Below are 14,853 nucleotides of genomic sequence, written 5' to 3'. Positions count from 1 at the left end.
GTATGAGAGAAAATATGTGTGAAGCTTGCTGGGCAGACTAGATGGGCCATTTGGTCTTCTTCTGCCGTCATTTCTATGTTTCTATGTTTCTGTCTGCAATCTGAAATAAAGAAAAGAGAGTGAGGCCCCCGAGGAGCGGGTACCCCTGGTAAGTCCGAGGAGGCAGAGTAGCTTGGACAAATTCGTAGCGAGTCCGAATCCTTGTCATAGTCCTTGCTAACTCGATTAGTTAGCGAATACGGAGACCTTTTATATTGGTAGCGGATGACATCAGTTCAGGGGGACGCCCCTGAGGTTCTTGCCCTTGCTGGTACATTAGTCGGAGCGTGCGCCCTATGTCATCAGGCAACATGGCAGATCCAAGGCGTTGACCAGTCCGGGGACGCTGGAGGGAGACGGCATGGAGACGCTGCAGCTGCAGCCGTCCATCAGATCCAGAGGGAGTCACCACAGAGGTAGAGAGGCGGAGTGAGGGCGTCGAGCAGCGACGGACGCAATAGTAAAACACGTGCAAAAACGCATTCAAATACACGTGGTCAAGGCCCTGTGTAATATAGACTGTGCAGAAACCCACATTAAGTAAAGGCTTTTGCCCTGAGTGATTCTCGGGGCAAAAGCCTTCCTCTTTCATAAAACAGTGAAGAAGTTAGAGGCCCGAGAGTGGGACTGAAGGTGGGTAGAACAATGTCTATCCCCTTCATGTTCCATGTCTGACTGTATGACAGTTGTACCAGTGGATGCCAGTAAGTGCGGGAAATGCAGCACAGATTTCTTCAGCCGACCCGCAAAATGTACCATAGCATCCGGAAAAAATGAAGGTAATCCAGAACTACACGGACACACAACCACACTAATGCCAGTAATGGAGTAAACCGGCCTCCAGACACGCGCTTTAACTTAACTCCTGCCCTGACCCAGGTGATAAAAAACCCCGCACTAACCAATGTGCAGCTCCCTGCATAGCCCGTGACTAACATAGTAACATATTAACATAGTAATGACGGCAGAAAAAGACTAAAATAGTCCATCTAGCCTGCCCAGCAAGCTTCCCAAGGTAGTAACTGCCGCTCCGTGCAGGTAACCCCCATGTTTCTCTTAAGGGTAGTAGTTAATTGCCTCCTTTGCATGTACTTGTTTAAAACCGGACGTAGGTTTTTAAGTGTTTTTCAGGAGCTGAACATGTTATTATATACATGTGTAAGACTAGTGCAGGAAAAACTGCGCAAAAACCCATGCAAATGTGCACAAAAACCCACAGCAACTTTAACGCAGCTTATTACATCGGCCCCTATATATTTCTGGGATAGACAGTACAGCTATCTAAAGCTAATCCAGATAAGTATTGATTGTCGTTAAAAAGGTATCAGTCTATAATATTTCTTTTTTGTTAGCTAAGTTTTATTTTCGTGCAATCAAGTGGGCCAACATGGCACCCACACTAATTTACCCAAAATGTATAAGTAAACCAAAGGAAAATGTTTCAAATGCTAGGAAACATTTTTTTGCTTCTTTTTCTATTTTGTAATCATCCCATCCTCACACACATCCAGTAATCAAGCGGATCACAGAACTGTGGCCCACATGATAAGAGAGAGCATCTTGGGACTTGGATGCTGCCGGTAGCCCCGTGCAGCACATCAGCAGCCACAGCCTCCTCCCAGCCCTTATGCTTCTTCCCTGGAGCCGGAGACGCCCTGACGTCACCCTCTGGGTATTTATTTATCCCACCGCCTGACGGAGGAGGTGGGGTCTTAGGCTTTTTACCCTATTACATCAATAACCGCATAACCCGCCTCCTCCTACTTTGCATAGCTACCCCCTCTCCTACCCTCCCCCAGCCGTGCCCCTAGGGATGCCGATGGGGGCGCGCGAAGTCCCGTACGCATGCGTAGAATGGGGACCCTCCCCCCGTGCTGCGGTTGCTATGGCAGCGGGGGCTGGCAGGGAGGCGGTACGGAGCGCGGTTGGGCCCAGGTGGAGCCGAGGCCAGGGGGGTAGGAGATGTGATTCCCTCCCTGCGGCCCGCCTCTCCTTTCAGTGCCTGCGAGCGGCGCAGGGACGCCCTGCCGGCCATTGGCAAGGGAAGCCCCTCGACGTTAGCTGGTTCATGAGGCGCGACCGGCTGGCTAGGAGCTGTGGCAGCGCGGAGCGTTCGTGGCGGCTTCGGGGATGAGGGACCGGCTGGCCGACCTGACAGCGGTGAGGGCGGTGTTTGCTCGGCCGCGCCCCGTTATCTCGAGGATCCGTTAGTCGCGCCTGGGCGGCCACCGTTAGATTTTTTTTTTAATTTTTATTTTACTATTCATTTTAATCCATTTTACCCCGCTGGAATGAATTAGGAGCAAGCTTTGGGTCCCCTTCCTCAAACCGACTATTTCCTCGCCAGGGCCTCATTTAACACCCATTTTAAAGCATATTTTGAACACATCTGGCAGCTCTTGTTGCAACGTTAAGGGAGGACGTGTGTGAGCTATCTATATATAAATGCTGTTTTTTATATAGCCAGAAACGTAAGCTTCTCCCAGCCCTGGCCGTCCCAAGAAAACGCGTTAAAATAATTAAATAGCAGTAAATATATTCTTTTTCCAGGCCCGGGATAAGTTTATCAAGGCTCTCTTTGTATCCACGCACCAGACTGCTGGATACAGCTCTTTTATTTCCCTCTTCTCCCCTTAATGTTGTTGGTGTGAGTGATTGGGCTTGGTTTCTGAAAGTCAGTTTGCAGGGTAGAATTGGTCATGTTTCACTCGTGAGCCCATCTTGACTAGTTGAGGCTCCTTTAGGGAACTCGTCATTAGCCCTTAGCTGAGATATATGTACTGGCATTTAACGCTTTTGCCTTGAATTACTGTGGATGGACTCGCTTTAGTGCTAGTGGCAAAGCTGTATTTAGAAGACTTTGAAAATCCAAGTTGAGAATGTTTATTTTTAGCAGCATATTATCCAATATATATTCTTTTTCCCCAAAATAATTTTTCTAAACTAAACAATTTCAAGGTATTAAAAATATATTGCTAACATCAATGGTCAGTTTGATCTCTTGTTTACCATTTGCAAACTTGGCAGTTTATTTTAGCAGAACTTACAGTTGAAGATATGATTTTTCAGCTTAATTGAAGGAAAATTTCATCAATAGTGATTCATAAACACTAATAAACATATAAGTAAAGCTAGGGGATTTTATTTTATGCCTGGAAATGAAATCGCTCACTGTGTGTGTGTGTGTGATGCTTACCACACATCACCTCCCATTACATAAATCCTTACTGATTAAATAAGTGATTCTCCTAGAATCTGATACGCGACTTATGATTTATTTCTCGGATTACGTTGTATGCCTATCGATTTTGTACTTTGACTCGGCTATTTATGTACTTATCTTTTGTATATAGTTTTGGTGATATGTATATAGTGATTTTGCTGTTCTCAATTTTATGTAAGGGCCCTGCCCAAAAGTTAACCTGTTTGCAATGTTATATGTAAGGGTTCTGCCCAATGGTTCCTGTTTAACTGTAAACCGATACGATGTGTGAACGGTTATCGGTATAAAAAAGACATTAAATAAATAAATAAAATAAATGTGTGTATGTGTGTATATATATATATATTTATTTATTTATATATATTTATTTATTTATATATATATATATATATATATATATATATATATATATATGTATGTTTTGTGTACATACACCCCAAATTCATGATTATCCTTTTTTGATATATTTACAAAATTATTGTCAAATATTTTACAATTTGTTAAATCTTGTTTTTTGCTATGGATATTTGTGGCCCATTTAAAAAGCTAAAGTGATAGAATTAGCTGTCCTTTCCATTTTCATTATTGTGCCAAGTCTAAAGGGATGGACAGCATTAGCAAAAGAACGTCTTTCCTTAACAACAGGAAAGTATGATGCAGACAGTTCCTGTGGGAGCAGCACCAAATTGTCTACATAGAGACTGTAGGAACTCTAATTTTTACTCTTGTCTAAGTCAATTGCTTCTACTTATAATAGCTAGACTTTGGTTACTTGTGATAAAACTCTGCAGTTTTGTGATGCCTATTTTCTCCTAGCTGAGGCTATTAAACTGATTTTGCTTTTCATCTCAAGTTGGAATGGGACCAAAATACAGAGAATCTAGGCCAACTGAGTGCATTGTGTGCAAACGTACTTCTTTATACATTAGAATGAAACAAGCACAAAAATGTACTTGGATTTGATTTATTTTTATGCTTTTATTTGTAAGTGCTTCTGCAATTAATTGAAATGGCATAAGGCAAAAATAAATCTTCATAAGGGAGACCACAGATAACTGAATTTATCACAAAGGTGGTCTTAAATTCCACTTTCTTTATGCTCATTTGAACAGTTCTAATTGTGGCATCCTCTTTTGATGTTGTCAGTGTAGTACTGCAGACATTTTGTTATACATCTGATGCAAAATGTTTTATTTTGCAATCAATCTGCTTGCTTGCTGATGTGTTTATCATCACATGCAGCAATACCCAGAGGTATTTTCATTTCAGTCTCGGTTTCCTCCTTGTTGACTGCATACTAAACGTAGTCTTAGCATGCATAAACATGTCTTGTGTCTGCGTTTCATAAAACATAACCCAAAGGAAATGAAGTTTCATTTAACAATCCCAGTTTCCGTTTGTGCTGCTGGTTCCTATTCTAATACCAGTTTGTGTCTAGGTCAATGCAAATTTTATAAAATTAAAGACAAATCTTGTTTTCTGACCTGGGATTTTTTTAATAATTACATGTTGAGAATTCAAGGTAGCTAAAATGGATGAGGACACAATGTGCGTGTGCTACTATATCCTTTAAAATTTGAGTGGCCTATGTACAACAAGCTGCATAAAGCAGAACTATCTTTCTAAAATCCCCAAAGTACTGCTATAATTGGCACAAGTATGCTATTACTATACAAATGCAGGAAATGATGGTAGTTAGTATTTGATTGCTGACCCTAAATTACACTACAATTCATTGGCTTGCTATTTCAAATTGCATGTTCGTGTATACGTTTTTGTTAGAATGTTGGCATACTTTTAGGTATTCAATGCCAAAGGAGATGCAAAGAAACTTAGTCGGTCCAAAATTTGAAAGGTTTAAATAAAGGTTTCTTTATTTTTCAGTTGCCGCATTGAATAATAAAGAAACCTTTATTTAAACCTTTCAAATTTTGGACCAACTAAGTTTCTTTGCATCTCCTTTGGCATTGAATACTGAATATTTGAAGTGCATTCCCCTGGTTCCATTGTTTGTGATTTTGGAATACTTTTAGGTATAACATTTTGGTTTTACATCATACTGCAATGTAGCTTGCTGGCAATGGGGGGAAATTTTCTCTGCAAGAGAAAGATGAATGAAAATTTGTGGTTTTATGTTTATAAATTATTTTTTTCTTTCCATGCAATAAATGATCTTGATGTCTAGATATTTTATGAGATAAAATACCTTTAGTAGAATTGCATCTGATGTTAGGATTTGATCATCTTTGCATTATTATGGAGAGAATGTTGTGATATTTGTAAAGAAGGTGAAAAAGTGCTGGGGGGTACTGTTGAGTACAAAATCATTTAAAATTTTGTTGGGTTTTTTTTAAGCATATTTCGTAGGATATACCAGTCTTACTTCAACAGTACCAGATAGTGGGTGATGTGAATCATGTGTTCTGGCTTGTATTCATTTTTAAGACTTTAGTCACCAATGCAGCAGCTTTCCCTTGTACTACATAGTAATATCTTCAGATGAGTCGGTAATAAAACCTGTTTAAAAAAATTGGTGAAAAATCTTATAACTAAATGTCTTATTGATCATGGGCCATATCCTAAAATCTCAATGTCACTGGCTAATTGAATTTGCAATTTAACTGCTACACTGTAGATGAAGCTCATTGTTATGAGTTTCCTGTTAGTCTAAGGAAAAGGAACAATAACAGAACAAGCTACAAACAAAAATTATTTGGCAGCATTGCTAAGATATTTAGAAAGACTTATGAGATGGAACTGAAGGTCATAACTATGTATACCATGGAGAAGATGCGAGACAGGGTAGCTTTGATAGACTTTTTAATACCTGAAAGCTATTAAATGATGCACAAGAATTCAACCTTTTCTATTTCAAAGAAAGTGGTAGAACTAAGGGTCATGATATGAAACTCCAAGGGGTAGACTCAGGAACAATATCAGGAAATATTTCTTCACAGAAAGAATAGTTGATGCATGGATTGCTGTTCTGAAAGAAGTAGTGAATTCAAAAGAGCATCAGATAAACATAGAGGATCCCTAGTGGGTAGAAAATGAAAATGAAACAATCTTTAATTTTTAGTTGTAACATTTCTGCATGAGGGTAACTTAGAGAGAGTGGCTGTTATAACTCTTAACAGAAGACGTGGGGTAACCTGAATAGATCAGCAGCTACTTCATATTTGAAAGAACTGCCAAGCTGAAAGTCTGTCTTGATTATATAATCTAATACACAGTCTATAAATCACAGTATCCCAATAAAATAATGCAAAACTTGTTAGGCAGAGTCCCAAGAAAAGGAGCTGTTACACATATTGAATGAAAGCTATAGTTCTGTCTCGTTTTGCATGTAACATTTTGCTGCATATAAGCTACCAACAGAATGGTAAGCATTTATGGTTTAAATCTGTAATTTATAAATGCACGCTTGTCTATGTAGCATTGTATAAGGATATTGTGACTTTTAAATTCCCATTCTAAATTTCAACTCAAGGCAAGTTACAGATTCAATTAGTTGGTAGGTCCCTGCGCCAAAGGGCTTATAATCTATAGACTTGATTTAAGGCTTTTCTTCCATTCTGTGTCTATGGGGGAGATGCATGGTAAATTGGGCAATAAGTTTGTATCTGAGGCAATGGAGGGTGAAGTGACTTGCCCCAGGTCATAAGGAGCCTCAATGAGAAAAATAGGATTTGAAACCAGGCTTCCCTGACTCTCAGTCAGCAGCTCCAACCAATAGGCTACACTTCACTTATAGACTGTAGTAGCTATGCTGCAATATTCATGAATCTCATGAATGGATGACTGACTGGATTTTGAGCCCCCAAAATTTTCCCAAGCAGCCAAATGTTTCAGTTAGACTGAGCATCATCTGGCTCCACCCTATAACTTTGATCTTGTGTATACTTTTTTTTTTTGTATAGTTCCAGATTTTGCAAAATAGATATTTAGGTTTTGAAATAACTTCCAGACCATATGGAATATAATTTTTGCTAGTTTAGTGGCCATGGTAGTAGTATTTGTTGAGATTGGTAATTTGTAATGGGTGTGTTTGTTATGATCATGTTATTTATACACCATGAAGAACATTGGATGCTGCGGCTTATAAATGTTTTAAATATAGTTGTCTATACATTAATCACATTTAGTGTGTTACGGCAATATGGCTAGAAGGTGTCATAGTGGATAACACATTGAAATCGTCGGTTCAGTGTGCTGCGGCAGTCAAAAAAGCAAACAGAATGTTGGGAATTATTAGAAAAGGAATGATGAATAAAACGGAAAATGTCATAATGCCTCTGTATCGCTCCATGGTGAGACCGCACCTTGAATACTGTGTACAATTCTGGTCGCCGCATCTCAAAAAAGATATAATTGCGATGGAGAAGGTACAGAGAAGGGCTACCAAAATGATAAGGGGAATGGAACAACTCCCCTATGAGGAAAGACTAAAGAGGTTAGGACTTTTCAGCTTGGAGAAGAGACGACTGAGGGGGGATATGATAGAGGTGTTTAAAATCATGAGAGGTCTAGAACGGGTAGATGTGAATCGGTTATTTACTCTTTCGGATAGTAGAAAGACTAGGGGACACTCCATGAAGTTAGCATGGGGCACATTTAAAACTAATCGGAGAAAGTTCTTTTTTACTTAACGCACAATTAAACTCTGGAATTTGTTGCCAGAGAATGTGGTTCGTGCAGTTAGTATAGCTGTGTTTAAAAAAGGATTGGATAAGTTCCTGGAGGAGAAGTCCATTACCTGCTATTAAGTTCACTTAGAGAATAGCCACTGCCATTAGCAATGGTTACATGGAATAGACTTAGTTTTTGGGTACTTGCCAGGTTCTTATGGCCTGGATTGGCCACTGTTGGAAACAGGATGCTGGGCTTGATGGACCCTTGGTCTGACCCAGTATGGCATTTTCTTATGTTCTTATGTAACTCATATTTACTTTTTTTTTAGGCTGATTTTCCTGTTTTCACTAAGAGGCCAAATTCTGGACATTTAAATACAGTTAACTAAACTGCATGCATGTCAGATGAAACTAGCAATCTGAAACATAACAGAAGTATTGAAAGGGCCCAGCAAAAAAAGCATCTACATTTGTAGACTTAATTCCCTGATCTTTCCCCACCATCAGGATTGAATTATCTAAGGCGCAGATTGAACACATCCATACCTTTCTCTGCGGGTAACAGTACATGTGCTGTTTGAACAAAAGTTTTTGTGCAGTCTAACAGAGGCCAGACAGTGTTCAAAGGCATGGTTTATGAGAATATAAATGGTTTGCACCCCCAGGAAGTACTTAGAAGGTGAAACATTTTAATTGCAATTCTTTCTTAAGTTTCCTAAGGGACAATTCTGAGTAGGATACCCAGAGGAAACATTAAGCAAACAAAATCAATCATGAAATCTCCCAAAAACACAGCACAAATGTTTTTTTCTTTTTAGAGTAATACACATTGGAGGCCCTATCCATTCCGTAAACTCATAAAGGCTTGGCTATTCTATTCCTTGAACCATTTTGTCAGGTCTCGTCCATTATGTTGCAGGTCTTACTGTATATTCTTTGGCAGGGATGCTTGCTTTTTGCATACCCTGTTGTTAATGCCTGACTTCTAATATTTTTTGCTTTGTGCTTAGCATTTGTTTTTATTATATTGATTTGCATCTTTTGTGATGTTTATCTGTTATCCATTAAGGGCCTCTGTTAGATGTAATTGTGCAGGTTATAAGTCCAACTAAATAAACAAACAATGACCAGCATGCAAAGAAAGCAAGTTACGGGCTAATAAAAACATGTGCATTGTTTGTTCCCAGACATCATGCAGGACTAGCTTTCAGCTGCAAAAACCCAAATAGGGTTGCACTTTAAAGAGCTGCTAGTCATCAACCAGGACCAAGTACACAAATTAAAAATTATACCCCTTGCAATTTAGCATTTATTGCTCCTTCCTCTCTATTCAGACCCATGTACAGTTGCACATGTTTTCTATAGATGCTGTTGCAATGTTTTTGGAGTTGAGGACATACTGTTCATAACACACCTAAAATCAATATTTTCTTTCCAGTGTAAAGGAAATGAGGAAGATGGAGAGACAACGGTTGTTATTGAAAAGGACCATTTTATGGATGATTTTTTCCATCAGGTAAGAAACACATAGTTCTTTAATATGAACATTTTTTGTTACCAGAATAGTTGGTTCAGGATACAAGGTTTTTGCAGAAGGGTTCTTTGTGTTACAGCTTTAGACAAATCCTTTGATCTGTAATATTGAAAATAAGATCCGTATATGCTTCTGCAAATTGAGGTTTTCTGGAATTGAGCCTTTATATGTGAACTACTTCTATTTCTGGACTGAGAGGGCTAGTCAGTGTGTACATTATGAACCAACTTTCTTTCCATATCGTGATTTGAAGTGATAATGCTATTAGATTGTTTTAATAAAATACATCAAGAAGGGAAAAAAAAGGCAAATCATTGTAGATGGTGTTTTTTTTTCTCCAGCTCATAGATACATTTTTTCTTATTTTGAGAATAAATTAATAGTGCCATACAGGAAATGCATTTTGCTTTTTCTGTGAATACTTGTTCACAACACAGCTGTCACAAAGATATTTCTGATGTGAAGTATCAAGCTATTGACATATAATTGAAGGTAATAATAATCCTTTGTTTTGTGACCCAAATCAAATGACTCCAAATAACAGTTTGAATTGGTTGCATTACATGTAACCTTTTTTTATGTTTGCAGGTGATTACAGCATAAGCTGAATGCAGTATTAGCCAGTGATAGGCAGAGGTCACAGCAGCAGATTACTTTCTTCCATTTCACCACAGTTATGGGATTTGTTCTTTATTTGATTTTCTGGTTATTAGCCTGGGGAGCAGTTAATGGCACTTTTGAAGAAGTTATTGAAGTAGAAAGCTACATTTTATATTTAGTAATATTGTACATGGATGTATCTTTCGAGTGGGTCGATTTTTGTAATGTTGGTCTACAATATTTTGTCTGTCAATTTAGAGGTGTACCCTAGGCTGGTATTCTGGTAACACTTTATATGTAGATTGGATGGAAGAACACTTTTGTGATGACTCATCAAGGAAAATCAAACACAAATGTAGTAGTAAGAGCTTTGTGTCCTGCATTAAAGCTGTGCAGAAAAATTCACTCATTGTGCAGGTTATTTTATCTTGTAAAGTTCAGGAACTTCTATTTACCCAGGGGGTAGGAAAGGTTTTACCCTATTTGAGTTACTTAACACCTTCAAAACTGATCATTCTCATAGTTCCAAATAGAGGTTCCTCTTGAGCAAGTGTCTTAATTCCATATTTCGGTTCAGACCTGCATTTTTAGCCTGTAATGTCAGTCCCACATTCCTGAGCCATCACATGCACAGCACTTACATGTTGGCTTTTCTCACCTCTGTGTCTCCTAGGGAATTTACAGCCAGATAGAAACACAGGCACTTCTGTTTAGGGACACATTTCCTGTCAGCTCTGAATGGATATAATGGTCTGTCGGTGATTTTAAATGAAGAACTTTGATAAAATGATTTATTTTCTGAAGCAAGAGAAGGCTGATCCTTCTGGATTTAGTCAATAGATGAAGTAAAACAGTCAATGAGCTTAATGATTGTGTAACCAATATCTGTACAATCCTTTTGATGTCAGGTCTGATAAAGTGGCATTTTTTTTTAAACCTAATTATGGATAGAACTCAAAAGTTATGGAATGTCTGATTTTTGGGAGGAGCAATATGGTGGCATCTTTTTTTTATTTAATTTTTTTCTGCTGCATTTTCTCCCAATTTCCTAAGATATAAAACTGGTTGTGATAGAATAATTATCACCTGCCAAACTGAATATTCACCTACGGTCATCCTGCACAATGTTTCTTACAAATATATTTTTCAAGATGGATAATAAAATATATATATTTGTAGTTTGTAACTATGAAAGAGGCTCCCAGATCTTTGAAAACATGGTTTAATTTTTCTTGTACTAACAACTAATTAATCAAACCGAAAATAATTTTTTTACTTTTTTTTGTAGTTTAATATAAACTCTTAACAAATGTATCTTAAAGTCTGCTACTGCAAGTGCAACATTTTGCACCAAAATATTCAAAATCATCTCTTGGAAAACAAAAAAGCTTGAAGGGAAAAACCTCAGACAGCATTCATGAGTTATCGACCTCTGCAGGTGCTCAACAGTTTCAGCTGCCATCACAGAAAAAAAAACCCCCTTTTAAACATAGAAAAGATCTCAAAATATATTGTGGTTCAAAACATTGCAATAGAGACAGATTAGTAATTTTCATTAACTTTCTCAGTAAGCACCAATTGTTTTGTATATTCTAACAGTCTTTACTTATTATCATAGGATCAGTATCATCCAATAAAAAATCACTTCTTTTGACAGCCCTGCAGTACTTATCTTTAAAAAAAAAAAAAAAAAAAAAAAAAAAGCCCATGCTCTTGTAAAGTAGTTCTGTGGGAGTGCATTGAAGGAAGACCTAATTACCAGTCATTTAAGGGAAGTAGTTCTTGGTGGTGCAGCATGTGAAATCTTACACTGTGCTATGTTTGTTGACCAAGACTTTGTTTCCCATGATGTAGTGTTGTGAAAGGCCATGTCCTTTGCTATAGGAGTGCAAGGACCTGTTGTGTTTTTTTTGATCAGGACATTGCTTATAAAGAGAGTCTGTATCGGGCCGATACAGTAAAGCCCGCGGGAGAGCGGACGAATGCCGGCTCTCCCGGCACGCGCACCGGCCCCTTGCCGGTGCGCGCGATTCACTATGCAAATTAGGTGGCGCGGTAGAAACAGGGAAAAGGAGGCGCTAGGGACACTATCGCGTCCCTAGCGCCTCCTTTTTGACAGGAGCGGCGGCTGTCAGCGGGTTTGACAGCCGACGCTCAATTTTGCCGGTGTCTGTTCTCGCGCCCGCTGACAGCTACGGGCTCGGAAACTGGACGCCGGCAAAATTGACCTTCCACATCTTGAGCTTCCACATCTTAAGGGTTGAATACTTAAGCAAGTAGCATTTTTCAGTTTTTAATTTTATTTTACAAAATATGCAGAGAAATAATGAATTGTGGCTTTGAAAATTTACTTTAAAATCATACTGGTTTGCAATAAACATACTGTCTGGAACAATCTATGTAAGCATCATTTGTAATCCATAATCTGACTTTTTAGGGGGGTTGAATCCTTTTGCAAGCCTCTGTAAATACAAGGTTTGAATGTTTCTGCTATAAATTGCATAAACAGCAATTTCTGAATACATGTATAAACTTCATCATGGATCAGTTTTAAAATTCCCATTATTACACTTGTCACAGTAAAATATGACTTTTGAAAAGCTGGTGAAACCACAGTCCAATAACTTGATAAAGAATAGACATACCTTGCTCATTTTGAATTAAATATGTTAGGGGTAGATTTAGAAAAAAAAAAAATACGCACATGCGATTTTATAACATGCATGCGCGTGTTAGAAAATCCGGGGTGGTGCGCACAAGGTGGGGGAGGGGTGGAATAGTGCAATTTTCGCGTGGTGAAGCATCACAGACTTCCCAAGCCCACTCCAATTAAGGCCGCAAATGACCACTGTACCGGCCTCCTCCCCACCCCTTTGCCGAGGCCTGGCTTTTGTGCGCGTAACGGGGGTTACGTGCGCAGGTGGGCCCCTTCTAAAATGCATGCAGCATGTGCAAGGCCCTGTCGCAGGTGTACCCCCTTTTTCCCCGCGCGCATGTGATTTAAAACTTAGCCGTAAGAGCATAGGAGGAAAAATATTTAGAAATGTTAGGCACTAGTCGAAGCTTTTAGGAGCCAAGGAAAATATACTTGTTTAATATAATTTCCATCTTTTTCTTTGTAGCTTTTATTTTTCTTTTATGTGTTTTTTTTGTTGAAGGGAGAGAGTGCTCTTTCATTTTCATAATTTATCTTTGTGCTTTTCTTCCTTCCCCTCAGCCTCATCTCTGCTTGGTCACATGGACAGCATCCTGATTGCCTTTTTACAACTCACCCAGCCCACCTCTGTGGAGCCATAAACTCTGCATGTTACTGGGCCGGCCCTGGATGTCAAATTTTAGTTATCTGGGTGACTGGGTACCTTGGAGTTTTGCATCATTGTCCACAAGTTTAACTTCAGAATTATGGAAGCAGCTACCATAACTTTTATCTAAAAAAAGAATGGATAAATAATGTAACCTCCTACAGGTTGCATAGTTGGAAGCTTCTTATAAAAGCAGCATAAGTTAATGCATGAATTATTGAGCTCAATCAGAGGTGGGCAAACTATGATCTGGGGGAGCAGTTAATCTCGGGCAGCAGGAGGTGTGTGGCTGAAAGTGAAGTGATTGCAGTGGCAGATTAATGGGTGGTGGGTTGACCCCATTATGACCCTTGTGCTGAAAAGTTTGCCTGCCCTAAACTAGGTACATGAAACATTGTTCATGGAATCACTAAATGACCATTTTAAGTAAAATATTTTATAGAATTATCTGATTTTTCTTGCTTATTTGTATTGAGTTTTATTAAATACTAGGAAGTGAATATTGATCCTTTGTCCATTTATTTTTATAGGTAGAAGATCTTAGAAATTCAATAGCTAAAATTGCTCAAATTGTGGAAGAAGTAAAGAAGAAACACAGTATGATCCTTTCAGCACCAAATCCAGGAGACAGTAAGGGTTTTTCCTCCTCATTTTTATATTATAATCAGACATTTATATTCATACTAATGTATTCAAGTAGCATCTCTCTTTGACCAGCCTTCTGGCCATCTTTGCCATAGCAGGCTATTTGAGGTAGACTCTGCTTTGGAGCCTGCTCTGGTTCACAGAATAGAGGGCATGGACAATCTGCTCTTTTCTAGTAAGTCAATATTATTTTTAGTAGTTACTGTGCTGAAAGAGTGGGGATGTTGGATATTCATATCTTCCTTTCTTAAGCTAAGAAGAATAATGTATTTTGAAGTGAATTGACAGAGCTATCTCAAGATTTGGGCAAGAAGGTCTAGCGCCCTGAGCACCAAGCTCAAGGACGTGGTGCCATGCCCTTCTTTTGAGTCAGTCTGCAAGCTCTTAAGTCCAAAAGGGAAATGGGATGCCAAAAGCAACCCTCATCCAGAGCACCATTTTGTCCACGACTGCCGTGTGTCGTATTGGCCTCAGTAAACGGGTGTCCATATTACAAATTGGCATTACTGATGGCCAAAGGAAGATTGCATAGTGCAATTGTGCTCTCAGCTCTTCCTGGGCAGCAGATAGTGGTGGGGGCAGGTCGAGGAGCTGTCTTTGCTCCGATTTTTTGTGCAAGCCCCGCGGTCTTCTCAGGTACTGAGCTATGCCGCGTTCTAGCTGCTGCTTTGCTTGTGGGAGGATTGGAAGCAGCTTTCGTGGGCCAGCTCTTGTTCTCGCTACTTCCCTAGTGGGGAAGACTCTTTGCAGGGGCACTCTGTCAGCAGTCCCTTTAAATTTTTTTCAGGGTGTGCATGGGTGGGTACTACTGTTGGCACATTTTTGCAAGTAAGTGTGAAAGGTAGTCCTCCCTGTTCACCTCTTCTTTTGTCTGCAGTG

General features: G+C 39.2%; 1 protein-coding gene across 2 annotated transcripts in view; it reads left to right on the top strand.

Moving 5' to 3' along the window:
- The first annotated feature begins 1,934 nt into the window (after positions 1-1,934).
- The window catches only part of STX2 (syntaxin 2), a 59,463-nt gene continuing 46,544 nt past the window's right edge, over positions 1,935-14,853 (top strand). Inside the window, exons 1-3 of one of the 2 annotated variants that reach the window (XM_029571263.1) lie at positions 1,935-2,199; positions 9,332-9,409; positions 13,860-13,959. In XM_029571263.1, coding sequence (XP_029427123.1) covers positions 2,170-2,199; positions 9,332-9,409; positions 13,860-13,959 — 208 coding nt within the window. In that variant the 5' untranslated portion in view covers positions 1,935-2,169. The remainder of the gene's footprint in view (positions 2,200-9,331; positions 9,410-13,859; positions 13,960-14,853) is intronic. The other variant, XM_029571264.1, reaches the window with a different exon arrangement.

Source organism: Rhinatrema bivittatum, chromosome 11 (assembly GCF_901001135.1).
Source record: "Rhinatrema bivittatum chromosome 11, aRhiBiv1.1, whole genome shotgun sequence".
In the NCBI taxonomy this organism is placed as follows: Eukaryota; Metazoa; Chordata; class Amphibia; order Gymnophiona; family Rhinatrematidae; genus Rhinatrema; species Rhinatrema bivittatum.
This window is presented reverse-complemented; position numbering and strand designations above follow the sequence as displayed.